This window comes from Corvus moneduloides, chromosome 21, assembly GCF_009650955.1.
Source record: "Corvus moneduloides isolate bCorMon1 chromosome 21, bCorMon1.pri, whole genome shotgun sequence".
NCBI lineage: Eukaryota > Metazoa > Chordata > Aves > Passeriformes > Corvidae > Corvus > Corvus moneduloides.
In genome coordinates this window covers 9,530,041-9,557,085 of record NC_045496.1, presented here as the reverse complement: position 1 = coordinate 9,557,085, position 27,045 = coordinate 9,530,041, and the positions used below count along the sequence as shown (strand labels likewise).

Sequence of the window (27,045 nt, the reverse complement as noted above, 5' to 3'; positions counted from 1 at the left end):
CAGCCAGCTGTGGAATAACCTGCCCGTGTAGGAGATAACTTTCTGGCCACATTAATTACTGGTTTGCTTATGGCTGGCTAGAGGAAAATTTATCTCCAGTGTGCTCGCTTTCACTCTGTTAATGGAATTGCAGATGTTCTTATTATGGAGATCTACTTCCAATGTTTTATTGAATTACTCCCACATTGCTCTGTGGCAGTATGTCCCAGAGGCTCAATGCACATGGTATGCTGTGGAATTTCATTTCCTCAGTTTTAATTTGTTGTTTTTTAATTTTAGTTCACTTTCAATATGGAAAAGAGGTAAATGGGGTCCTTTTTTTTTTTTTTTTTGGTTTAGGCATCATTGTTTTACATGTTTCTTTTTTCCCCTCTCATCTCTCCTGCTTCTCTTGCCTTTGCCTCAATACCAGGATTTTCCTACTGCTACCTGCCTTATGTGTAATTGCTAAATCTTATTACATCTCTGTGGGCTTCTGTTTTTTGTTCTGTCTTGAGAAAATTTAATCAGAATTGGTCATTCTGCCTTGCCCAAGCTGTGAAATGCTGCTTGAGCTTTTTCTGTGTTCTTGGCTTCTCCTTTGTTTATAAGCAGAACATTTGGTTTGATTGCTTGAAATACATTGTGGTAAGCAAATATCTTCTCTGTCTCTAGTCATGGTAGGTATTTTGCTGGACTGTTTAATTAATGGCAACTTTATCTCTGTACATGGGGAGTTAAATTTTATCTTGCAGAGCTGTACTAGTAAATAGTAAACCCAGTGGAACATGGCTGGACCTGCGTGGAAATCCTCACTGGAGTCTCCGGGCTCGGTGCTGTGGTTTCAGGTGATGTGTGAGTGTTGCCACTCACTGCTCCCATCTCTGCCAGGCACTTCATAAATTAAACTTTAAAACCACTTTGGGTCGTAAACAAAGTTTGCTCAAGCCAAATGCAACAGCTGTGTGTACCCAGACTTGGCTGCCTTGGCTGGAGGTTGTGCTCAGCCTCTGGAGAAATGGTACCCACTGAGGTCACAGCCTGTGTTGTCTCCTCTGGCTCCTGGGGTGCTGTGGGAGGGCTGGAGCACTTCCCCCTCGCTGCATTTTGGTATTTGGAGTTATTGCAATCTGTGGAATGCAGTGAGGGATGATAAGTTATTCTTCTTTCTGATATTGGAAAAGCTTCTTCAAGTCAGTATCTTCCTGTGGCTGTAGGGCATGGCTCTTCACTTTTATTAACATTTTTGGTGATGCTGGAGCAGAGCCCATAATGCTCCTCCAGCAAAGGGGCTCTGTGCCAGCTACAGGTGCTCTGAGTTTTATTTTTACAGATATGAAGAGCAATTGCAAAACTCATAAAACACAGCTTTTGAGAATATCATCATTTCTGTGGTGGTTTGATGGAGACTGGATGGGCAGCTCAATTAGCAGATGTTCCAAAATCCTGTTTCTGGTTTGATTTTCACTGAACTCTCTTAGCATTTGGCTTCCACCCCTGCAAAAATCAGCAGTTCTCAGGTACTACTGCAGTTCTATGCAACTGTTTTCTTCTCTTCTGGTTTTGCAAAGAGTTTGCCCCAGTAATCATGTTTTAGCTTTTAAATAGGTTCAGCTATGAGCAATTAGCAAAACAGAGGTTGTAGGTAAGGACCAGTTACTGTAAAGTCCGTATTTTTGAAGGTAGGCAGTTGATAAGGAAAGCTAAAGATAACAGAAACAGCACAGCAAATATATCATGGGGCAGTGAGAAGTATTTTAATATCTGTATAACAAAATTAATTTAATCAGCAGTGATTATATTGTTGGGAAGGGTTAAACGTGATTGCTGATAACAATGCAGAGAAGTAAAACATTTCTTTCCCATTTTTGTGGAGAAGCTGGATGATGTTCTCTCAGAATATCTTCCGTTGCACTGGTGACCAGGGAGGGTGTTAAACGCAAGATAACATTTCAAAGTCTTTTGAAACTTGAGCAACATTGGGACTTGTTTGTTTAAAACTAATTGGCAAATCAGCTTTCTGAATCCTGGCTGCCAATTTGTAATAAATCTGGGAAGACCAAAGGAGTTCCAGAAGTTTGGGAAAACATAAATGTTGTAGCAGTGTTTTAAAACAGAGAAGGGAGCAGGTAACCAGCAGGCAGTGGAGACCAACCTCTGTCACATTAAAGGAGGAGCTTGCTCAGCAATCCCTGTGCTCTGATGGAAAGCTTTATTGAGATTCCTGCACTGGTTGCCAAAAGTAGCTGCATTGACATCCTATACCTGGATCCTGAGGGATCCAACCCTGCTGTTGACCAAAGGCTGCTGCTCCCAGGAGGCAGAAGAGGCTTTGCTTTGAGAGCAGGAGTGTGTTGGATCCCCTGGGCAGGGACTGATCCCTGGCATGTCCTTCATGTTTTCCTGGATGCCTCAGCATGGCTGGTGGGCTCTGAGCTGAGAAACACCCACCTGAGCACTTTTGGTGGGCTCTGATCCTTGTCCCCTGTGCCAGGGGGGCAGAGTCTGTCTCCCTGTCGCTCGTCAGCACTGTGTTGAACAAGCTGATTTAGAAAGTGCCACCTGATACCCCTCAAAAATAGTTACCAGTGGGAATGTGATCCCTGCACTCTGTAAGCAGAGGGCTGTGGAGTCGTGCTCCTGCCACTCTGACACCAGTAGGGGACAAACTCAGTTATTCCCAAGTTTCCCTGTGAACAAGCCAGTGGGAGTCACAGCAAAATCTGGCTAGAGCTGTCCCACTGCCTGGAGGGAGCCTCTGTGCCGCCAGAGAGAAACTTGGGAGAAAATATTAAGTAAATTAGTACTGAAACTTGGCTTCCCTGAGCAGGAGCCAGGGTGGTTTAGCTGGGACAAGAGGAAGCTCTGGGATACCCAAGAGCAGATTATCAAGGAGGTGCATAGCAGGAGGATTGACAGCGATTGTCAGCTGAAATAACAGGAGGTTCTGCCTTGGAATAAAGAGGGATAAAGTTTTCTCTCTGCAGACGGTTGAGCAGTGGGAGATATTGTCCAGAGAGGTGGGGGAGCCTCCATCCTTGGGAGCTTTTAAGACACAGCTAGGGAAAGCCCTGCACAGGCTGCTCTGACATTGGTGCTAACTCTGCTTGGAGCAGGAGGTGGGATTAGATGCTCTCCTGGGGATCTCCTCCAGCCCAAATAATTCTTCGACTCAGGAACCTGATCTCCTTCTGAGTGCAAGTTTGAGCGTGGTTAAGTAAAAGGTTATGGTGGAGCCCCCTGAGAATGGGGAGGGAGGAAGGTGGTTTCGATTGAGTGCTCTTAATACCCCATCTGTCATCTCTGTGGTTAACGTGTCGTGGGGATGGTTGCTATGTGAGACTCTGCAGTGGAAGATTGTAGGTCTTGAGAGGAATTGCTGACTTGTAGCTGATATATTTTAAGGATTGTTTAAAAAAAAAAAAAAAAAAGCAAAAAGCTGGAGAGAGATGCCAGTGTGAAGGAACAGTGAAATTGTCACTGTGCTGGGTGCTCTTTGGGCCTGTCAGGGTGGGAAGGAAGCTCTGGAAAGGGGCAGAAAGGGACACTGCTGCTTGGGCAGGGAGAAGGGAGGTACTTGGAACTGCTGGTTTTGTGCATGGTCTTGTTTCCCTGCCACTACAGGAACAGCGGCACTGGAGCCTGGAGTTGGGAACTGGGAACTAGAACCTCTGCAGCTGAGGGGATGATGTGTATTTTGGAGGGTGTGCTGGAGGCTCCCCTGCCCCTGCTCTGGGTGGGGGGTTCCCGGGGAATGTCCATGTCCTGAGCAGGGGGCCTGGCAGGTCTGGCTTGGGTCATGGGAAGTGTTTCCAGGTTCCTCAGTTGAGATGAGCAGAGTTCCCATGCCCTGGGTTGGTGGGGAAGCTTTGGTTTTGGTTTAGCTGAGCTAAACCCCACCATTGTGGTGCAGTGGATTTGCATTTCCTTATCTTTGGCTTTGTCTTTCTAATGGTTTCTAATCTTGGCTTTGTTACTTGGATGGATTAAATTACATTTAATGCATGTTCAATTATCTCCAAGTCTGGTTTTGTGACAGAAGTGCTCTGGGCAGTTTTACAAACTGAGGACACCCCACTCCTGCAGGACTGGCTGACAGGCAGTGGGAAAAAGCTGGAGGATTTATTGGTCTTGTGCAGAAACACCGGCACCTCTCTGGGCTGTAGCTGAGGCACTGCCTCATGTTTGAGTCCACGGGCTGAAGCTCCTCCAAGTGTTAAATGCTGTGGCGTGGGTGACCAGAGTGCTGTTTTTCTCCTAAAATCTAGCAGGAGTGAGCTGTCACTTTCTTCATAACCCCATTAAGATGTTTGGTTACAACATGGAAAACGAGGCTCAAACCCTCCTCAGCCTCAGGGCAGGACTATCCCCCACCTCTTAAGAGGGTGACCACAAAGTACACCCAGACCTCGATTCTTTCCTCTGCCACTGCCTCAGGCCCAGCTCTGTGATGTCCCCGTCGCCACCCCAGGTGCCACTCCTGAATATTGTCCTTTTAGTCCCACATTCGTGTCTCTTCCAACAGGTCTCCTAATGCCACCTCAAAGATTATACTGGAGCCTATTCCTGTCTCAATTTCCCTGTTCCTGCGATTTACTTCTCACAGGTATCTTCATTAACCCACCCTTTTCACCTAAAATCTGTTTGCTTTTATCTGTCCAGCCTTGTTGCTGCTCTGGACATCACTTTGTGGTGTCACTATTTCTGCCCAGTGTCCCCCACCGTGTTCCTAACATTGCAATGGGTTTTTCCTCTTTCTGACCATCTCTGTTGGTGCCTAAATCCAAAATCTCCTGCTGTAGCCTTGCACCTCATGCCAGGATCTTGCTGGCCCTGCCCAGCTGCCCTGTTACTCTGACACGATGATTTTTGATGTCCCTGTTGGCACTTGGTTTGTCCAGGTGCCACCCACGTGTCGTGCAGAGACCTCTCCATTGCTGCCTGGTAGATTGAATCCAGGGAGAGAGAAACCACACTCTGAGTTCACCTGAGGGGACATTTGTTGCCTTCTTTTCACACAGGGCTCCTGCTCAGGCGGCGTGGCGTGGTCCATCCTTCACCCTCCAGCAGCTCTGCTGGAGTGGGTGGCCATATTTTTTCAGTCTTGTGCCAGTATTAGAATTGCAAACTGAGCAGAACATTTTAAAAAGTGATCAGAATTCTTTCTGCTAAGTGTTTTTATCACCAAATTCTGTTTTGTCCAAGCTGGAGCTGTGTGGGCTGTGTAGGCTCCAGGGGAGGACTGCTGGGTCTTGGGTCTCTCAGATTAACTCTGAGGCAAAGAGAAATGCTCTACCATTGTTTTGGAGCCAGAAAAATGGAAATTACACTTCCCAGCCTCTTGTTTCTTCAAACATCAGATATTGCTGCAGTTATTAGCTTTGCTGCTTCCTCCTTGAATTCCTTTAGGAATGCTAGGAGATGCCATCTGATTGTTCCTGGACCTCTTCTGGGGATGACTTGATTTAGGATAGATCCTCCTGTCCTGCACAGGGCTCTGTGTGTGATTCACTCTGTGTCTTGCCCATGACCGTGGAGTTTCTTGGCGCGGCTCTGGGCATCTGGAATGGGATTCCTGCAGCAAACCCTCCGGTCCCACTCCGGGGTAACGATCTGCAAAGGAACCAGTTAAAACAAATGCCTGTTTCAGTTGGGATCCAGAGAGGCTTGCAAACATGCCAGACCTCCGTAATGGATCTCTGGAGGGAGAACAGTACCTGGAGGAGCTCCAAGTCCCACCTTCTTCATGCACATCACTAAAGAATAGCTCCCTCCTGTGCTCGCTGAGCCTTTCTGTGCCGGGGACAGCACTGGGTCACAGCCAGCTGCTGCTCTGTGGAGGCACGGACTGGCTTTTCAGGCATGGTATCTGCGAGTTTATTGGGGAAAAGTGCCCTCTTTTGCATTTCTTGGTGAGTTTTTCAACAAGTAGATTTTTTTTTTCCACTCTCCCAATGATTGTAACAGGATTTTATTCTCCTGCAGCCAGCTGTTAGCAATTAGCAACTTGATCCAGTCGGGCTTGGGAACAGAGTTTAACACTTTCTTGCCTCTCAGAGGATGTTGCTAATCCTGTTTTTGCTGGTTTCAGGCTTGTGCTGTAGTTTTGGCACTTGGTGTGTATGTGTGGGCAGGGTGGGAAGATAGGCGTGAGTACAGCAAAGGACTCTAATGCAGCTGAAAGAAAAGTATTGAGCCATTTACACAGCAAAAGTCCTTAGTAAAATGATTTCCAAGCAGTTTGTGCAAAGGGTTGTATTTAGGAGTAATTCCAGTGTGTCCTAGCTTTGGGAAGTGTGCAGTTTGGGAGTCCAGTCTACTCCTGGCTGAGATTAAGACTCAGCACCAATCAACACCAGTAGTTCTTCGAGCAGTGATTTCTGCAGTTGGAGCTCCTGAGTGGGGCTGAACCTCCTTCAAAATGTTTCACCCTCCAAAGGGGTGAAAACCACTCTTGGTGACCGTGCTTAGAACAGCAGCTGCTGTGGAGCACTAAAAGATGAGAAATGGCCTTGTTTGCTCCCTCAGTGCATCACCTCTCCCAGGACTCACTGACAGGCACTTTGTGGTGGTCCAGGACTGGGAACCAAATGTGATGGGAAAAACAAATCCAGCAGAACCTGAACCAGCTGCTGAAGTCCCTGTGCAGGGCTGAGCTGCTGGGAACAGTTCACTACTGCCACATAGAAAGGTGAGAATTCATGTTACCAAACTGGGAGCGACAGGACTAGTCCAGACCAGCCTTTTCCTCTGTCAACAGCAGAGACACATCCAGAGAGGATTCATCCTGCTTGTCTTGGATACTGTTTAGGCAAAGGCCAAATTTGAAGTTAAAGCCTTGATGTTGATGACAGGTCCCTTTCTCAGGTCCTGTGGCAGGACTGTCTCCCCTAGTGCTGAACTCTGCAGTTCCCTTTGCAGGTCTGGCTTTGGGAGCTCCCAGGACACCTTGGCAAATCACCTGCATAAATGAACACCCACCAAGTCCGTCTTCAAACTCTGCCCCAAAACTGTCTTTACAAAGTCTGCCTCCACTTGAGTACACGATGTCTCTTCTCTGTGGGAGTTGCAGCCTGCCCTGGGATGGTGGGAATCGCTGTGTTTTCATCAGCGATCACCTCCTTCCATTCCAGGGGGAGAGGATGACCTTGGATGCACAAACAGCTGGAGAGTGCTTGGTCAAAACCTCTTCTGTGGTCGCCAGACCCTCCTGCTGAGACCTGGGCTTGTGCTTTGCTTTTGCAGGCTCACCACAGGGGATGCCACGGGATCACAGCTCCTTCCCAGCTCTGGCCAGGGTGCTCATGTGGGAATCAGGAGGTGACTGAAGCAGGAGGGACCTGGTGATTTTAAAGTGTTCTTTGGTTGCCTGGCTGGGTACAGCACGGCACAGCCACAGCCATTATTAGCTCCCCCTCCTGCCTGCATGTTTGGCTTCCTTCCCAAGAAGGCCCTTAGTTGTTTTTCAGGCTCAGAGCCATCTTTTCTGTTGGAATCCAGCAGGGACAATGGCCAGTAGCATATCCTTAGGAAAGAGAATAAAAACAGGGCAAGCTCCAGTGATTCTAACCCCGATTTAGCTTCTGGGCGTCCAGCAATCTGCGGCTGGGGGATTTCCCGAGCCAAAGGTTTTACCTTTGGATTTAAGAAGCTGTGGTGTATCTGTCTATTGTGAATGTGTCCAGTTCCTTGGGTATCCACGGCAACTCAGGGCTGTGACTTGTACAGTTTAATTATGTCGGGTGGGAAAAGAGAGCCTTTTGTTACCAATCTCTGAGCTAATGGCATCTGATGCTCCTGCATGCATGCCTGCACTGGCACAGTGATGGGCCCTTTTATAGCCTCTCCTCCTTTGCTAACAAATCCCAACAATCAACGTTGCCTTTTTACTACCACTCCGAGGATTCTTGAGCAAACACCCTCTGGTCCTGGCAACTTTACATTTATTGATTTGTTCTGTTTTCTTTTCTCCTGGCATTCCATTATGAGACAGAGCCTCTGCAAAGTTATCCTCCAGGGTGGGAGCCTCCCGAGGCTCTTTGTAGTGAATGTGGACACAAAGAATTCGCCTGGCTGCTGATCTGACCTCCTGTTCCTTTAGGTGTTATCATGGCTTTCCGATGAAATCGCCAGTGTTTAAGCCCTTTTCATTTTCCAAACAGGAAATGAAGTGTGCTCGCCCGTGTGAGTGCACATGCACTTTTGGCAGCAGTGGGGATGTGCAGGGAGAGGTTATTTTCACCCTGTTTTGGACCTTTATCTTAAGGTTGTGTGGCAACTTCCAAGGTGCCCGCGTGGCTACTTGGTGCCAAGGTAGAGGTGGATAAAGCCTGCTTGTGGAGCCAGGTTCATTTGTAGCTGCAGTTTCACTACTTGTTAATTTAGTAAGGAAAGTGAAGAATTGATATGGGAGAGATTCCTTTGAGGGAGATTACGTTGCACTGGACTTGTTTAAGAGCAGTTAAGGGGGTCCATTCATCTGCCCAGGAGCCATGGCAGCCAAGGGCCTGGGAGATGGGTTGCATTGGTAGCTTTAGGGCTGATGTAAACAGTCAAGTGATCATTGGTTCTTCACGAAATTTCTGATCTGGTGATGAGCAGAGCAGGGCTGAGGTCAAAGACACTCTTGAAGGCAGGGATGATTGCCCAGCCTGTCACGAGGCAATGACACACAGCAACTCTACAGCACAGAGAAGTCCTCTCTCTGGAGGACTCATCCTCTCTCTTTGCTTTGTCTTTCAGAGATGTAGATGGCAGCTGCTGCCTTTGAAGGACTCGCACCCGTCTGACCCTGCGCAGCACCTCCGGTTGCTACCATGATCTTCTGCATGTTGCTGCTGGCCTCCCTGCCCGAGCCCTCTGGCACCGAAGTCAACCCTGGTAGGGAGCTGCCAGGCTGGGAGAGGACTCATCTCCCACCTTTTGTGTGCTCCTTCTCAGCCTGTCTTTGCTTGTCACGGGGACTGAGTGTAAAGGCTGCATGTGGAGATAATCACTAACGTAGTTCCCCAATGTCCTCTGGACTGAGATGTTCCCAGACAGTTGTGCTGGATTGGGACACTCTCCTGGCAGTCCCAGGAAGCCCCAGGCACATGGACATCCTCCTTTCTCTGCCCACCCAGGCCTGTCTTGAGCTCTGAATATCCCTGCACTGCTCTGACTTGTGTGGCCTGCAGAACAAACCTGGCTCCAGACTGGCTCAGAGGTTCCATGCTCACTGTGGAAAACAAATTACCAGTTAGCAAAGCATCAGCCACAGCTCTCCAGCCAGCAAGGGGCATTCTGGAGAGAGAAATGTGGAAGGGAAGATACAAAACCTTACCTTGCACAGAGCTAGGGTGGAGATAGGGATATGAGCCTGAGTCCCTGTGGAGGGCAGGACCTCTTATGCTGCAGCATTTGGCAAGATACGGTCATGATGACGATGGATAAGATAATGGTCTGCAATGTGTTGCAAAAATTCCTCTAATGAGGTGTTTTGAGCTGGAGACAGTCTGTGAAATAAATAAATTTAATCCTTTTCCAGCTTGGCTGAAGGTGTGGTGAGGCAGCAGTGCTGCCCTGAGGGCTTGTGCTGGCTCTGCCGGGGCTGGCTCTGTTTGTTTGGAGCCCTTTGTGGCTGGCTCTGACCCTGCTCTGGCCTGTGGATATTTGCAGAGGTTTGAGGTTGTGCTGCAACCAGCCAGAAGTGCAGTGAGGGCTGTGGGGGGACCTCAGCAGCATTCCTGGGCTCCCTGTTACACAGCATTCCCTGCACTGTGCACCCCACCACACACCCAGCGTGGAACTGGGGCTGCCGTCTGGTTCTGGTGGTTAAACCTCATGGAGAAAGGGTGATGGCAGCTGGAGGGTCAGTCCCACGCAGATTCCTTCTGATGGTGATTGGTACAGGAGTCAGTGCACCCAGAGGTGCAGGAATACCTCTTCCATGCCAGCTCCAGGGAGGTGGGTGGGCTCTGAGCACAGATCTGTGGTCCCACCTCCTGCAGGAATCTCTTCCACCAAGAAATAACCACTCACACATCTCAGCTCTGCCTGTGACATCCTCAGGCAGCTCTGCTTCCTCAGCTGCCCCAGCTGCTCTGATGCCTCTGCCTGGAGCTGTGCCCTGCTCTTCCCAGACAGATTCCAGCACCATGGCCCAGCTGGTGCTCCTTGGCTGTGATGCCACAGGCTCCATGGGTTATCCTGACCTCCAGATCTACTCCAGGAGCAGCCTGAAGTATATCCTGCATGTCCTTATAAACCACAGGGGCTGCTGTGTGGGTGATTTCAGACCTGTGTAGCAGGGTCCTGGTGAGTCTTCTTGTCTTGCAGCAGTTGTTTGACCTCACTGACAGATGGGCTGGGCCACCTCTCTGAGCCCCAGTGTCTCCTGAGTGCACAGTGAGTCCTGGTGGCACCTAAACAGAACCCAAGGATGGTTTTGCTCAAGATATGTGCATTTGGTGAGAGCCTCATGGTGCTTGTTTTGGTGAGAGCTGTGCCCACCCACAGAGTGCATCCTTCAGTGCCAAGGACGCTCTGGGTTCTGCTGCCAGCCCTGGACTTGTGAACAAATGGGTTTTGTTCAGGATTGCAGGAAGACTCAGTCCCCCAGAGTCCTTCCCAGCCAGCTCTCTATCTGGCATTGCTGGACAGTGTGTATCTGACCTTTAAATAAGGTGTGACCAGACAGGACTCCCGCTGCAGGAGCACAAAAAGCACTTTCTGCTTTCAAATGGTGACCCCACCCTTTTGGAAAATCTCCATGTGTTTACCCACAGTTCAGCAAGAGTTGTACTGGTCTGTGGTGGGACAGGTGAGAGTGACCACACGGGCATGACAGGCTTTTTATTAAACTTGCCTGGTGATTTTAAAAGAAATGAGTGCTGATCTTCGTTTGCCTGTGTTCCCATTTGCAGCAATCTGTCGTTACCCCCTGGGGATGCACGAGGGGACCATCCGGGATGAGGACATCACTGCTTCCAGCCAGTGGTACGACTCCACAGGGCCCCAGTATGCACGGTGGGTTCACCTCTGACAACAAATTTAGTCCTTTTCCCCTCTAGAGACCCAATGTGTGGTTGAGGAAGAAGATCCCCCACCCTTAAAACCTCATGTGCTGCTTCTGTATTCAATCTGGTTGGAGCACAGTGAGAGGCCAGGAGGCAATGGCAATGGTCACAGCTGTGATACAGGAAATTCTGCTTAAATATTAAGGACAAAAAATCCTTCTCCGTGACAATGTAGTGGTGGGACAGGGACCCAGAGAGGTGGTGGTGTCTCAGTGTTTGGGGACCTGGCTGTACCAGGCCTTGAGCAACACAGGGTGGCCTTGGAGCTGGCCCTGCTGTGAGCAGGGGATTGGACTGGAGACTCTGAAGTTGCCTCTGACTTCCATCTTTCAGTCACTCTGTGAATAAATCTCCAAAGGATTTGTGACTTACAGGTCAGCCAGGGACAGTGCCCCTGGGATTCTTGTGGAGTGCTTTAAACTAAGTCATAGGAAATCCTTTGCAAGTATGAACATTTCAACAGCATCGTATTGAGGAAATGGGCTGTGCTCACTCTGACTCAAAAACCTTGGAAAGGCAGAGTTAAGGAATTGTTAAGCAAGCAGCTAAATGATTTTCTTCACTGTCAAGGAGGCCTACAGTCCTTATCATAAGCTTTGCTTCTTTTTTTTTTTTGTCATTTTATTCCTCTCAAAGCTACTAACTGATGATTCACAAAAGAGTTGCAAATGTGAATTTCCTTAGAATTGTTTGTAGTGGTGATATCAAACAGCTTTGGTGAAAGTCAGGTAAGAATTTCAGGTTAACTACGATACTGATATTTTTATGATGAATTCAGGCAGTCCAAAATCATAAAATTCTCCTAGTACTCAATTATTATTTTTTTCTTAATATATGGTAGAGCAATGATGCTCAGTGTGCTGTGTTTTAATGGTGTTTGAACAGGCCTGTGGGTCTGAATGCTGGGAGATTTGTCCTCTGAGCATGGCTTATGTCCAGTGCTGCAAACACTCTGGGCATCACTTACCGTCTGTTACCATCCTCTCTTTGCTGGGGCAGCTGGATGTCCACAGGGTGAAGGCATGAAGCTGACCTTGTTTGGTCAGAGTTGTCCCATGCAGATGTCTGTCCCTGTCACTTCAGTCACTCTTCCTGCCTTTTTTAGAGCTTCTTTTACTTGCTATTCTAGTGTTAGAAAGTCTTGCACAAACAGCTGACCAGCCAGAGATTAAAATCTCCTCTGGGCTGAGCCTTGACCTTCCGTGTCTCCTCCCGGGTACCACCTTCCCTGGTGCACTCACTGATCCCATCAGCTGGAGGTGGGGTTAGCTGTCTGAAAACCAAGGGCACTTCAAGGGCTTGCTGTTGGCTAAGAAATCCCTATTGCTAAAAAACCCACACATTTTTCTGGTGTCCAGATACATTTTTTACAACTACAGCTCTCACAGTATTCAGCTTAGGAGCAGACACTTCCCACCACTCTCCTGGCAGTGTCCTGCACCAGCAGCTCTGATGACTGCAGGAAATGTGAAATATGTGTTTAAATGACCCACAATAATTTTGTGGCAGAGCTTTTCTTGCTAAAATTTATTTTTAAGGTTGCTCATTTTTGAGCTTTGTAGAGCTGCAGGAGGTGCTCAAGCAGAAGTTCAGGCCTTACCAAGTGGGGTTCAGGAGCAGTGAGGATGCACTTGAGTAGCAAGGTGCTACAGAGCAACAAGCAGTTCCCTACTGAGCAGCAGGATTGTTTCTGATCAAGGTGGAAGTTCATGTCTGGGAAAAAAATTACTTGGAGTAGTTAATGAAAGAGATCTGGAATTGAGGAGCTGTTCTGTATATGGCAAAAGTGCCTGTAGGACTTGAGTCTCAGCTGACCATCATCCCAAAGGGCAGAGGTATTTGGTAGCCACTGCTGATTTGGTTGCTTCCTCCCAATCCTCGAAGTTCCAGGTGTTTCCTCAATTAATCACTGGAAATCGGATTCTTTTTAATGCCTGTGGTTTTCCCCTTAGGTTACAGAGGGAAGAGGGGGATGGAGCCTGGTGCCCAGCTGGTTTGCTGGAGCCTGAAGATGTGCAGTTCCTGCAGATTGACCTGCACAAGCTGTTCTTCATCACCCTGGTGGGCACCCAGGGCCGGCACGCCCGCGCCACGGGCAAGGAGTTTGCCCGCGCCTACCGCATCGACTACAGCCGGAACGGGGAGCGCTGGATCTCCTGGAGGGACCGCCAGGGCAGGAAGGTGAGCGTGGGGGGAGCTGAGCCTGCTTGGAAAGCTGCACTGTGCAAGGCACATCCTCCACATCCTGCTTAATGCACTGTACTTCATCCCGGCTCCGCTGGAGCAGCGTGTTCTGCCTCAGTTCTGTGCTTGCTGGGCATCATCCAGCAGCGCTGTGTCATTCCTGACGTGGAGAGCACTGGGATCAGCAGTGGCCAGGACTGGAAACTGCTGCTGGGTTTGTCTCACACACAGCTGATTTGGGTTTTCTGGCCCTGAGTAGCGGCGTGCTCAGGAGCAGCAACCCCACGGTGTGGAGATGCCACACAAGGTGCATCGTCTCATTGCTCCTCTCAGCAGATGGGCAGGATTCCCAGCTCTTCCACTTGGAGCTGCTGCAAAGGTGTTTTTTTTTCTGAGGGGATGTCTGAAACTTTCTTCCTTTGCCCATGTCCCCTGACCTGATCCCTCAAATCAGGAAAACTGTGGCTCTTCACTACCTGTCTGTGCATGTCCCAAACACCAACGTGGGCATCCCTCTCTTAGACACCTGTTTCTAAACAAGCTTAGAAGCTGCCAAACAGATGCCTGCTGATTTAAAATAGGAGGGGGTGGCAGGGAACTAAGGAGTTTCTGGGTATCTGATAGCAGTGTTTGGTGTATGGATGTTGAGGAGGAAGGAGTTTACAGAGTAGGAAATGTGCTGAGCCCACACACTCAGAGGCTTTCCCCCTCACCACAGTTGTCTCATGCTGTCTGCAGACCTGAGCACAGAGCTTGGGGCTGGCTGAGCTCTGGTCATGTTCATAAGCCTTGTGAAACTTCCCCTGGGAATGAATCCCCTGCAGCTCATCTGGCCTGGTCACCCTGCCTCAGGCTGGCTTGTGGAGTCTGAAGACCTGAGTCAGACTTGAGAGGTCCTGGGTGTGGTGATGTTTTCTTGCACTGGGGGTGCTTTGAAGTCCCAGCAGGGTCTGCACTGCGGTATTTGGTAACAGCTCTTGGCTTGTTAATGAATTATTTGCTCCCTCAGACCTTTGATCAGCTGTTTGGCCGCTACCATTTTTTTTTTGGTGGCACACATTTTGGTGTGTGCTACAAAAGCTGTGTTTGTGGGATGGGAGAGGAAGTCAAAATAAACAGTGGAGTGTTCCCAGGACAATGGTGGCACTGAGGGGAAGGGGAGAGTGCACTGTAGCAGGATGGGGTGGCTGTGGTGATGCTGAACACCTCAGTCCAAGATACCTCTTGTGCAGCACCAAATACTGCAGCACCTCTGGAATTGTGTTGGCTTGTAAAGGGCATCAGGACCCTCTGCCTGCTAACTGGTGATGAGGGCAAGCTCTGTTACCTGTTGCTGGAATGCACGTGGCTCACCTGAAGGAAGGGGTTGCATCCAGTAACTGGAGCTCTCTGCAACATCCACTCACACCTTCACCCCCACCTGCCTCTCTCTTCTCCTCTCCCTCAGTGCTGCCTGGGGGGGTCTGCAGCAGGCAGGAGGTGAAATGGCAGCACCCCTCACACCCCACCAGCCACAGAAGGAGCAGGGGAGCTGCAGCAGCTCCTTCCCTGCAGTTTCCACACGGGGAAGCTCCCAGGTTTCAAACAAGGGGGTACCACAGTGCAGCCCAACAGCACAACAGGAAGGAGTTGCCGCTAAGGCTCTCTCTCCTCCAGGTGATCGACGGCAACACCGACACGTACGACGTGGTGTTGAAGGACCTGCGGCCTCCCATCATCGCGCGCTTCGTGCGCCTCATCCCCGTCACCAAGGCGCCCATGACCGTCTGCATGAGGGTGGAGCTCTATGGCTGTGTCTGGCACGGTGAGTGCCCGTTCCCACGCCTGGCACCGCACTGCCTGGGGCTCCCCTGCACCCCCACGTGTGCAGAGGGAATCCCCGGCCCGCGGAACTGCTGCTGTTGGTCCGTGTCATAAATTAAAGTGCCGTATGGACAGAGGTGGTGAGAGGCTGCTGCTGCTGTGTTTCTGAGGTGTATGGCCTTCTTTTTTAGATGGTTTGGCATCCTACAGCATCCCTGAAGGAGGGACAATAGCAGCTCCTGGCTTCCCCATTGTTTATCTGAATGACTCGACCTACGATGGCTACCAGGAACGCAGGTGGGAGAAGTTGTCCCGTTCTCTCTCTGTCACTGTGCAAATTCTCTTCTTTCCTACTCACCCTGTCACTGGTACCTTGTATCCCAAACACTTCCTCGTGCTTGTAGGATGTTGCAAGGTGCTGGGTACCAATGTATTTATATATTATCTGATGTTTTCACATGGGGCTGATACAGTAGAGCCTGGATATTAAAAAAAAAAAAAAAAGGGTTTTTATGTAGAGAAATGAGTAGGTATTGCATGTAGCTGTCCAGCACTAACTTAGGAACCTGCTGGAGAGTGTCAGGGAGCTGCAGATGTAGGTGCAAAACCCAACCTGCTAAGCCAGGACTCTTTGGAACTACTTAACATCTAGTTTACATGCCTGATTGGCTTGGAAGTAGGAATCTGCCTCTTCCAGCTGTTAATCCTGGTTTGGAGTTCAAAGGCACCTGTTCCTGTGCTGCAGTGACAGGAGGGCTCACCTGGGATGGACTTGCAGAGCCAAGGACTTGCAGAGGGGGTCAGGATTGTGCCACATTGGCATCTTCTACTCTGGAACAGTGCTGGAAAACTGCATAATGGGCTCTGCACCCTCAGACAGGAGTGGAATGAGGCAGAGTCCTGGCAAAGAGTCCAATCAGCCTGGGAAAGAGCCAATAACGCTCTCCTCTTGCACAAGGAGCAGTGCCAGAAGTGATCCTGGTTAGAGCTGGCTGTGGTCTCACTCCCCCCTTCCCTGCTTTTCTGTGCTTGCCTGCAGGACTTTCCCCACTGCTTCCCCCAGCACAGGATGAACAGAGCTCCTCCCATGCAGCTGCATGGTGGGATGCTGCACTTCCAGCTCTGTTGGGAGAACACACAGACTCATTTTCCACAGAGTCTGGTTTTGTTCTCCAGAGGCTCTGGCTGTAGCTCAGCTTTGCTCTTAGTCCTTGACACCAGTGCAAAAACTTATCTTTTCCCAAGCTGGGAACAATGTTAAAATCCCAGCCCAAACAGCATCAAGGTGGTGCTGCATAAGAACAGGGAGTGAGTTCTTGCCCAGGATGGGTTAAGAGTGGGAAAACGGATGTTTTCCTGGTACTGGTTGGAAGACCCATGTGGTTTCCCACTGGAGCTCTGGCTGACTGTTGGTTCTCCCTGGCCAGGCACCTGTATGGAGGGCTGGGCCAGCTCACAGACGGAGTGCTGGGGCTGGATGACTTCACCCAGAGCCACCAGTACCGCGTGTGGCCGGGCTATGACTACGTTGGCTGGAAGAACGAGAGCTTCAGCAAAGGCGCTGTGGAAATGGAGTTCCAGTTTGACCGCCCACGGAACTTCACCTCCATGAAGGTAACTCAGCCTGGACCCTCTCCAGGGGGACAAGCCTTGGGTCTAGGGGCTTCCAGGTTGCCCCTTTGGGTCATTGAATGGCTTGGAAGGGACCTTAAAGCTCATCTCGTTCCACCCTCTTCCACAGGCAGGGACACCTTCCACTAGACCAGGTTGCTCCAAGCCCCGTCCAACCTGGCCTTGAATCCTCTTCCAAAAGCATGAGGATACAGGAAGTGCCTGACAGCAGAATTTGAGCAGGAGATACCCCAAGTTTTCCAGTGTAGAAAGGTGAAGCAGGTGAGCACTTGCTTCTTCAGAGCTCAGACTCTCCTTCCAGTATTTGGCTTGAAGGAATAAAAAGCAGACACCTGAAGCAGTGTTTAGGCAGCTGAGATGGATTTAGGATGTAGGATTTACTGACCCTGGAGATAAAGGAATGTGGCTGCGCTTCCATTTTGATTTCTCTGGATGCCTCAGCTTGTGCTTGTGCTGTGGGAAATTGTTTAAACACACAGGAAAAACAAGAGCTGAACTTTGGGTCTGTAGTAAACAGCAGGATCTTTTAAAAAGGATTGGTGGCTTTTCTTGTAGAGATTTCAAATGAAGGAGAACCCACCACATCCTTAAGTAAATTGTTTTGGTGGTTACTTACTCTGGTTTTATTTTGTCTATTTTTAACTTGCAACTGTTGGCTTTTTGCCTGCTTTTGCTGACAAAAATAAGAGTCCTGCCTTCTCAGAAATCTTCTGCTTCTCAACCTTGATTAAACCACTCTCTTAATCTTTGCTTCAGTAAACTAAGTTGGCAGGACTTCTCAATGCCTTCCTGGCGAGACCAAGGGTCATTTTTGGAGCTGTCTCCCAGTCCTTTCTTTCTTTGCTGATTACTCTTTTGGAGGTACAGAATCTGGACCTGGATGCAGGCTTTCTATCAAATTGCACAAAAGAATGGTACCAATTTCCTGCTTTTGGATGATTCCTCTTTGTTTGTGAATCTTGTGATGATATTAATCCTCCAAGCCAAGAGAGAGGGAGCCAGTGGTCATTAAAGCTTTGGGATCATGCTAAAAGCCAGTTCCAAGTTATTAGTGTCCAGGATAAAAGTCCAGTGTGGAAAGCATCACTTATATTTTGTCCCTGAGTTCACTACCCTGACATGAGTCAGTCCTTGAGATTATTTTAGGAAATTCCCTCTCTCCTGTTCAGTTTATTTTATTGCTGTTGATTCTTCTGTCTCCCTGAGGTCATTGAAAAAGAGTAGCAAAAAATTTTGATTTAGGAATCCATTCCTGTCAGAAAATCAGAGAAGAATTTGTGCCTTAAAATTTGTAGCATTTACTAGTTGACAATGTTTAATCAAATTAATATAATACATGAGCCCACACTGGGACATTGGGGACAGATGCCTTCCAAAAATCTGTCTTGTAAACACAAGCATCCTGATAAACCAAACACATCAGATCATAAAAACAGCTACTTCATCCAGCACTTAATTAAAAAGCTGTTCTGATTAGCATAAATCAATCTTCATTATTTATTGAATGTTGCCTCTTTCAGCTTTGCATTTCTTTTGTGCAGGCCAGGTGGTCTGTGGTTAATTTTTGCATCCTCTTACCTGTTAGCTTTATCCCAGTCCTCTGGGCTTCCCCAGTATCTGAGGAAGTATTAAAAATAAATGTTAGTAACATCACAACTGCGTTGCATAGGCTTGCATGCTGTAAAGTTGGACTTTAGTAGGAGATGTTTGCAATAGAAAATGTCTCTGTATCAGTCCAGGATGGAAACACATCCAACTCCTGCCCAAATATGGCACAAATTGTATATTCCAGGCGTCAGGCTTTCCTGCCTGTTTATGAATGACTGTTTCTCCTTATTGAATAATGTTTTCTACGCTTCATCTGGTCCTAATTATATGCAAATACCCTCCTTTTGTCTTTTTGCTGCTCATCAGGCCTGTTGTCCTCATTACTGCTTCACTGCTTTTCACTGCAGGACCTTGCAGAGGCCAAGCAATTAATAGGGTTCAAGGCTATAGGTGGTTTGGAAACTGTTGTTGTGACCATGGCAAATCCTCCACAGCCATTAGGAAATGATTCCTGGAGTCGCTGGGGAGGGCTGGACCACTGTGGCTGTGAGAATGGAGCAGCCTGAGGGATACTGAAGACTTTGAGTCACCTTGTTTCTTCTGGTTCAGATCAGTGGCCACAGTGCTGAGATTGTGGTCCTGAGCTTCAGGTCTGCGTGGCAGAACTCCGTGGTGGGTGTTGAAAAGGAGCTGGGTAAGGTTTGCATTGATGACTGACAGTGGAACAGCATAAAGGAAGCTTCCAAAGCTTGTCCCTTTTCCCAAAGCCTGCTTCCTGAAGGCCTGGGGGAGTGCCAGGTGTTTGGTGGTGATGGAGATGTCACTTTGATGCTGCAGCCCAGGAGCAAGGAGAGAGAAAGTTGCTCCCAGCTTTTGGAAGGTAAAACACACCCCAGCTAGGGAGGTGTGGAGTCAGCCTGGGAGGTGCTTGTGAACTGCTCAGTGTGAGCACGGGTTGTGGAGCTGCAACGGGGAGATGAGAGGGTGTCTCTGTTCAGTGAGGTGCTGTTGTGCCAGCACAGTGATTGCAGTTAAACTCCAGTGTCTCCAGCTAAACCAGGGCTGCAATTGCAGCAGAGACAACCTGATGCTGAGCCACCAGGAGAGCTTGATGGATGCAGGCTTATTGTGAGGGTCTTCCCCTCAGAAAACTCATAAAAAAACCTCATATAAAACTCAGATTCTTGATTGTATTCAAGGTGCAGCCACAGCAGGGTGTGTGTCACAGGGGAGTATCTTTTTGAGTTTGTACTGGTTTGTGGTTTTTGGAAGCCATTAGCTTAGACTGCAGGTGCCAAAAGTTTCTAAATGCTAAAGAAATTTAGAAGACAAACCTCATCTAATGGCAGAGATCAATTGTGACATCTCACAGCTCGAGCTGGTACCTCAAAAAAGGGACCACAAAGAAATCCCTGGGATCTCTCATGCCAAGAGGGACGGAAGAAGAATCCAAGAGCAGTATTAGGGTCTGGATTCTCCTTGCTCTTCATTGCTTCACTGTTTCATTGCCAAGTGGCTGCTGTGTCATTGTTTCCACTCTGGCCTCTGAGATGGGTTTCTGTGGGGGTTTTGGTGGGTTCAGTAGTTCATTTTTTTAACATGATTGTTGCAGCTCACAGACCACAATCTGTGGGCGGTCCACTCCAGTTATTGATCTTTAAGTAATATTTAAGCTGCAGCTTTGTTTAGTCTAACTATTATTAATGATCAGATTGTTACCTACAAGTTTCACTACAATCCATGTTTCCTATTATCAATGATCAGATTATTAGTTCCAGGGTTTACTCTAATCCATATTTGACTTGCAGTACAGAACCATGTAGTTCAGATAAAGTTCAACTTGTGGCCTAACAATTCCAGCTATTCATGTCAAGCAATTCAAATAATATCACATTTTTAACACTAAGAGTTTAGGTGTGGTTTTTCTTTCCCTTCTTAGGTTAAATGTTCAAAGAGAATTGGTCTGCAAGGCTTTAGATTAGTACAGGGTTTGCTTGATTGATTTTTATATGGGCCTTTTGAAGAGCCTGCCAGAGTTTGACCATGAATGTAGCTCTTGCAGGTAAAGTTCAGAGCTGTTCCAGAGCAGCTTTTTGCACAGGTGTTCCCATTGCATGCTGGAACAAGTCACTCATTCTGCATTCTTACAGGGAGATACTGGGCATGGAGAATTTTCATGAATGGAACATCCTTGGGGCTTGATTTAGTCCGTTGTCCTCTTCCCAGGTGCACTGTAACAACATGTTTTCCAAGGGGGTGAAGATTTTCCAGAGGGTGGAGTGTCTGTTCAAACCCCGCCTGATCGCAGACTGGGAGCCCGAGCCTGTGGGGGTGGCGACGGTTTTGGATGACAAAAACCCCAGTGCCAGGTTTGTGACCGTGCCCCTGCAGCAGCGCGTGGGCAAGGCCATCCTGTGCCGCTTCTACTTCGCCGACACCTGGATGATGATGAGCGAGATCTCCTTCCAGTCAGGTGAGTGCTCCTGCAGTCAGGCAGGCCTGGAGAAGCACAGGGAGCAGAAGAGCTGGCGTGGGAGTGCAGGAGATGTGGGGTTCACAGGAGTTGTAGCACTGTGGGCTGCACAATGGGAAGGAGGAAGCTGTGCAGGCACTGGAAGGGCGATGCAGGGGCTGAAAGGTTGGGTGGATGTTTTCCAGGCTGACACTGATGCACATGTGCAGAAGCACAACCTGGGCAACCAAAAATTGGGCTGCAGAGCAGTTGTTCTTTTTGAAACAGATCACAGAATCACAAAATATCCTGAGTTGGAGGGACCCACCAGGATCATCCAGTCCAACTCCAACCCTACACAGACCCCCCAACAGCCCCACCCTGGGCATCCCTGGCAGCGCTGTCCAAACGCTCCTGGAGCTCTGGCAGCCTCGGGGCCGTGCCCATTCCCTGGGGAGCCTGGGCAGTGCCCAGCACCCTCTGGGGGAAGAACCTTTCCCTGCTCTCATCCTGAGCCTGCCCTGGCCCAGCTCCAGCCGCTCCCTGGGTGCTGTCACTGGTCACCAGATTGAAGATATCAATATCTGCCTCCACTTCCCCAGCTGCCTGCTGGCTATGAGGTTGATTTTTGCTTCTCTTTACCAAGTATTTTGTTATGAATAATTCAAGTATATCTAGAGATGAGGAGATCAAGTTTAGCAGATTATTAAAAAATAGAGGCTGACTTTTTTTTTTTTTTTTTTACCTCAAGTCTTAACTATGATGTAGAAGTCAATGCCATGAGGTGCTTTAAAAGGCTCTGAAAGGAAAAGGACAAGAGTCTTGGAGAAAACCAAGGACTGGCAGGAAAAGATCTGGCTCCAAGGTCTCTAATCAGCTGTAGTGAGAGGACATTCCTGAGAGAGGAATGCCCTCAGTGCTGCTTGTTGCTTACCTTGGAGACAGCAGCCCCTCTGCTGGGTTCCTGACCTGCTGCCTGGACCCCAGCACCCTCCTGCTGGGGTTGGGATTGCAGGGACTGCTGACAGGAGCAGGAAGGTTTTGGTGGGCTGACACATTCCCTTTCCTTTCCCAGACATGGAGAGTGTGAATCCCAATTTCGTTACGGCAGCCACAAGCACCATGGATCTCCTGGAAACGGAGTACAACGTTACTGAAGGCACCTGGGGTAAGGGCTTCTGCCCCTTGGCCATGCCAAGGGTTCAAGTGTTGGGGAGTTTCACAGGAACATCCCAGTTAACGTGGTCTTTCCCTCCGTTTCTGGAGATCTGGGGATGGTTTGGGTGGTGCCTTATGCACAGGGCAGCATCTGACAGTCCCCTGAGCCTCAGTTGGTCCTCCTGCCCTCAGCTGGCCAGAGCTGCCTCTGAACGTGAGGCTTAGATGGAACCAGTGAAACTCTGAGCACTGTCTGCTCTAGGATGGATCCACTGCAGGAATCTGTTCTGCTCAGAGCTGTGTTTGGTTGCAGAAGTTCTCTGCACAATTCTTAGCTCTTTGAGCCTCCAAAATGAGAATTTCTGGTAAGAGCAAAATGTGAACACAGCTGATGTTAATGCTCAGGGAGCTGCCCAAGATCTTTTCTGTACCAGACTGTAGGAAGTTGGCCAGCACAGAAAACTTCTGGTGCTTTAACCCCAGATTCTCCTTCTCTGTGATTGCAGGAACCACATCTTCTGTAACCAGCACCTGGATAGGGGAGAAGGCAGATGACTCCAACACCTCCATCCTCGTGGGCTGCCTTGTGGCTATTATTCTGCTGCTCCTGATGATTATAATCATCATTCTTTGGAAACAATATGTTCAGAAAAGGTTGGAAAAGGTAATACAATGGGGCTATTTTGCAGACACAAATTCAGAACTAATCATTAACCCTAATGAGCTCAGAACTGTGTGAAAAGCACAGGGTTTCTCCAGCTCCATGGAGTAGCTAAAGCTGCTCCCACAGCAGGGGAGGATGCCAGCCCTGTCCAAGACGTTACTGGAAGTTGCTGTGGTTGCAGCCAAGGCATTACTTAACAACTGAGTGTTGCCTCAGTGTTTTGGGTTTTTTTCCCCTCTCTCTGCAGGCCCCACGCCGAATCCTGGAGGAGGATGCCACTGTTCGCCTCTCCTTCTACAGCTACACCATTGCCAACAACCAGACCCAGATCCACCAGTCAAATCCCACCTATGAACGTGCTTTCCCACTGGATTTGGAATATCACCAGCCAGCTACACTGCTCCAAAAGCTTCCAGAGCTCTCCCAAAGTGCAGAGGATTCAGGTAACATCATCAGTCTCCAGAACTGCATGTTTCTTCTTTTGTTATTTCTGTCAGATTGTAACATGTGCCACTTGTTTAAGTTGCCACCTTTGACTCCTGTGCAAGGCAATAACCCAGGGACCTCAGGCAGTATTGTGGAGCTCTGACACTTTTCGGCATGGAACTGTGACAGCTGGAGCAGCAGCCCCACTAGAGGGTGGTGGCCTTTTATTTTTTTGTTTGAAGACTGTTTATGTATTACCCAGGTCATCTTTTAGCAGCTGGTTTGGGCAGTCAAAGCAATCACACATCGTTTGTGGAGCTGCTGCCTGCAGCACTCTTGGGAGAAGACCTTTAGCACCTTTTTCTGCACCCAGGGCTCTTTGAAATTTCTGTAGAAAAACCAGAAGGAACTAGAGCAGGGAATTGTCCGTGGTGTCCTGGCTTCCAGCCCCTGGGGAGCTTTTGGACCCACACAGAAGGGAATGTTTCCAACAGTGTTTTGTACTCGGTGAGGGCAGTGCTGATCAGTGAATGGAAGGGCAGTGCTGCATTCCTCACACTGGCAAGTTGCTAAGATCCAGCATTATTCTGCACAGGGAGACTGACTGGATTGAGCCAGGGCAAGAATTCGAAGCAGAACAAATGTTCTGTGTAGTACTGACCATACAGGGAGTTAATTCCAAAGCATTATCCCATATTTATGTGAATAACTGTAAGAGGGAGAGGAGTTTGCTACCGGAGGACATGGCAAATAGAAGCCTCGATCAGTTCTTGTAGCAGGAGGGAATCCAGAGCAAGTTTGACATTGTGAAAAACATCCCTGCATCAGGTAATGGGAACTGACTGTACTTAGGATGAATCAGAAACAGAAAATCACTTCAGACTCGCCTCCCTGTCTGGACAAGAACTGTAGCTCTCATGACTGGCTAGAACAGGCTGTGTTGAGCAGGAATTTGCTAGCAGCTCACAGGTATTCCGTGGCTTGTTCTGGTTGAAGCCCTGGTTAAAACAGAGCAGTGTCTCCCGTGTGGGTGTCCCTCAGTAGGAGGTAGCAGGCGGCCGAATTCCCAGAGCTGTGGGACTGGGAGGAGTGGAAACTGGGACACACTGGTTCTGAGGGATGAGCGTGTGACTCACCTGTCTTTGGCTCCCCTTAGTGTGCAGTGGGGACTATGCTGAGCCTGACCTGACCAAGTCCACCCCTCACCAAGGCTTCCAGAACAACGTCCCTCACTACGCCGAGACGGACATCGTGCACCTGCAGGGGGTGACCGGCAACAACATGTACGCAGTGCCGGCCCTCACCGTGGACTCCCTCACCAAGAAGGACATCTCCGTGGGGGAATTCCCCCGGCAGCAGCTGAGGCTCAAGGAGAAGCTGGGGGAAGGACAGTTTGGAGAGGTACAGCTATTCTCTGCTGCTTTTCCTCCAGCAGAAAGGAGGTGCCTGGCAGAGATTAATCTCCTGAGCTGCTGTGCAGTGGGACTGAGGGGTCTGCATTCCAGTGTTTTAGTTAAAATGTGTGTTTGCTCTTGGGGAAAGCTGATGTCCCTCAGGCTAAGCCACTGAGCCCCTGTGCAGCTCTGAGGCTCTGCTTGGTACCACAGGAGTCTTTATCAATAGATGAACTTGGCAAACTTTTTCTGTTTGCTATCTGTATCTCTGTTAATTCCCACCTAGGGGTGGGAATCCAGGCTTTCATGTCTTCCATGGACATCTCAAATGTGATGGCTGTCACCCACCTTTAGGCATGTGGGTTTGAAAACTCTCCAAAGTCCAGCTAACACCGATCCTTGCTGTAAAAACAGCTTTCTCAGCCATAGATGGAGCTTCTGGGGGTGCTCTGTGCACTGACCCAAACAAAGACATTTCCCAAGCACTGTGGCACCCTCATTTTCTGGCATTGCTGCTTGCTCAAGCCCCAGTTTGTCAGCAGCCTCAGGCAGAATGATGCACACATCTGTCATCTGCCAAACTTTCCCTTTGCTCCTTGAGCTCCTTTCAAGCTGTCAGTGTTTTCACCTCGCCTTTTCTTCTCTCCCTGCTTCATTTTCATACCATCTGTAGCTCCATCCTGAGCAGGTCTTTCCCTCTCCTGCTCTCACTTTTCACTGTCTTTTTTCTTCCCAGCTTTTGTTCACTCACAGCCTTAAAGTCTGTCTCTTTATTACATTTTGGCAAGCACAGCCCTTTACTGGCTGCTTCCTGCTCTGTGATGTGCTCATCTTTGTGGTTCCTCCATTCTGACACCCCAGCCCCTTCCCTGTCCCCTCACCTCTTCCTGGCTCACTCTGTGTGCTGGGAAGGTGCTGACATCCTCAGCCTCCTCACCTGGCTGTCAGTGCAGCCCTTTCTGCTGTTGCCTGGATCCTGCTCTGTGCTCCAAAAGTGACACAGAGAGAGTTATTTTCTCATTGTTTTGCTTCTGGTTTCTCCTTTCCTCTCATGCCTGTCCTTCTAGTAACTGCAATAACTCTACCTTTGTGTTGATGGGAGATTTGCTCTCCCATCCTCATTTTCCTTGAGGATGGATTCAGAGCCTGTTCCTTTCCATGCATCACAAACTCTTTGGCAAATGTGCTGCACCACATTTTCCTGTCTCTCCTTCTCACCTCCTCAGTCCTTACCAAACTGGCCATCACGTGCTCTGCTCCACTGCTCTGGCTCTGTGTGCTCCTAGAAACAGGGCTCATTGCTTCTTTCAGCTCTCCACTCTTCCTTTCAGTCTTTTTTCCTCCTTTCTCCCAGCCACCCCTCCCTGGTGACACATCACCTCGGAATTACCTGTGCTTAGTCCTGTGGCTCTTCCCTGTCTGAGGTCTCGTGGCTGCACTTTCCCCACAGCAGCTTCATTCTCTGTGGAACTGCAGCAGCATCTTTGTACCTTCGTTCCTGTTCTGCAGCTTTGTCCCATTTTTCTCTGCTCTCTCATTTTTTCTCCTCACCATGCTTGTGACAAAAGCTCTTGCTGCTCCCTTCATACAAAATTCATTGTGCTCCCATTACACTCCCCTCACTGCTTCAAGTCTTTCACTGACACATCCAGTCTGCTCCCCTTTTCCAGTCCTTTCTCCCATCCACACCCTCAGGTCTGTCTGCTTTCCCCACCCTGTTCTCCATTTGGATGCATATTCTGGTAACTTCTTAAGCAAGTGTCTTGTCACCCCTTCTTGTACAACCCTGGCAGCAATTTTATATCTTTAATCATTAATTTATTGGAAGACATTTGGAATTGTGTGTAGTCATTAGAGTATTTGTCTATTTTTCTCTGGGTATATGCACAGGTGAGGTGTTCATATCAGGGACACACATGCACATGCTTTTCTCCTCTTTTTTCCTCTGGAATTAGAGGATTTTGGATAACTGGCTGTAGTTCCTGGATGCTCCTCAGTGAAGTCTGAGCAATGCCTCAAGCCAGGCCATGGTTTGATGGTTCTGGACTTGTGTGAGGTGCTGTAGTGTTGGGGGCACATCTGGCTTTGATCCCTGTGCTCCTGTGTCATGGGCTACATCCTGGACACATTTTACCAGGATCTAGGGCCAGCCCTTGGATCATTTCTCATCACAGCTGTGTCACCTTCGCTGATCATTCACTTGTTCATTCTGCCAGCAGTGACAGAGCAGTGACCTGGCTGGGATGTTGTTTTCCTCTGGTTTTCTGCCCGTGTGTGCTCTTACAGCTGCCTCTGCCTTCTGCTCTGCAGGTGCACCTCTGTGAAGCCGATGGCCTGCTGGAATTCCTGGGAGTCTCATCCTCAGAATTCACTCACCAGCCAGTACTTGTGGCAGTGAAAATGCTGAGATCAGATGTCAACAAAACAGCCAGGTAAGTGCACCTGCAATGCCAACCAGCTGGGGAGGAAAACAAATGCTCCCCAAGCACAGGTTAACCCTGGGGACTGCTGTGGGAGTGTCGTGTGTCTGTGGTGGATGTTCCATGTGTTCATGGAAGGAGCAGGACACAGCAGGGAGTGGGGGTAGGGGAAGCTGGAATGTCAGACTGGAATGCTGCATTAATCCTGTTTGCTGGGAAAGGTCAGCGTTGAACACGAGCTCAGAACCAGTTTCACACTTGTGTGTGCAAAGTGTGAATTGCTCTGAGCTGGGAACACACCACTTGTGCTGTCCTCAGGAATGGTTTA

General features: G+C 49.0%; 1 protein-coding gene across 6 annotated transcripts in view; it reads left to right on the top strand.

Annotated features, from left to right (window-relative positions):
- LOC116454259 (discoidin domain-containing receptor 2-like) overlaps positions 1–27,045 on the top strand; it is a 51,295-nt gene that overhangs the window by 17,159 nt on the left and 7,091 nt on the right. For 5 of the 6 annotated variants that reach the window (XM_032130619.1, XM_032130620.1, XM_032130622.1 and 2 more), the window contains 12 exons: positions 8,722–8,859; positions 10,884–10,986; positions 12,989–13,217; positions 14,877–15,024; positions 15,215–15,320; positions 16,451–16,637; positions 20,430–20,676; positions 21,731–21,823; positions 22,320–22,477; positions 22,725–22,920; positions 24,060–24,304; positions 26,608–26,729. In XM_032130619.1, the coding sequence (XP_031986510.1) occupies positions 8,796–8,859; positions 10,884–10,986; positions 12,989–13,217; positions 14,877–15,024; positions 15,215–15,320; positions 16,451–16,637; positions 20,430–20,676; positions 21,731–21,823; positions 22,320–22,477; positions 22,725–22,920; positions 24,060–24,304; positions 26,608–26,729 (1,898 nt within the window). In that variant the 5' untranslated portion in view covers positions 8,722–8,795. Of the gene's footprint in view, positions 1–5,795; positions 5,892–8,721; positions 8,860–10,883; positions 10,987–12,988; positions 13,218–14,876; positions 15,025–15,214; positions 15,321–16,450; positions 16,638–20,429; positions 20,677–21,730; positions 21,824–22,319; positions 22,478–22,724; positions 22,921–24,059; positions 24,305–26,607; positions 26,730–27,045 lie in introns of those variants that run through there. The other variant, XM_032130621.1, reaches the window with a different exon arrangement.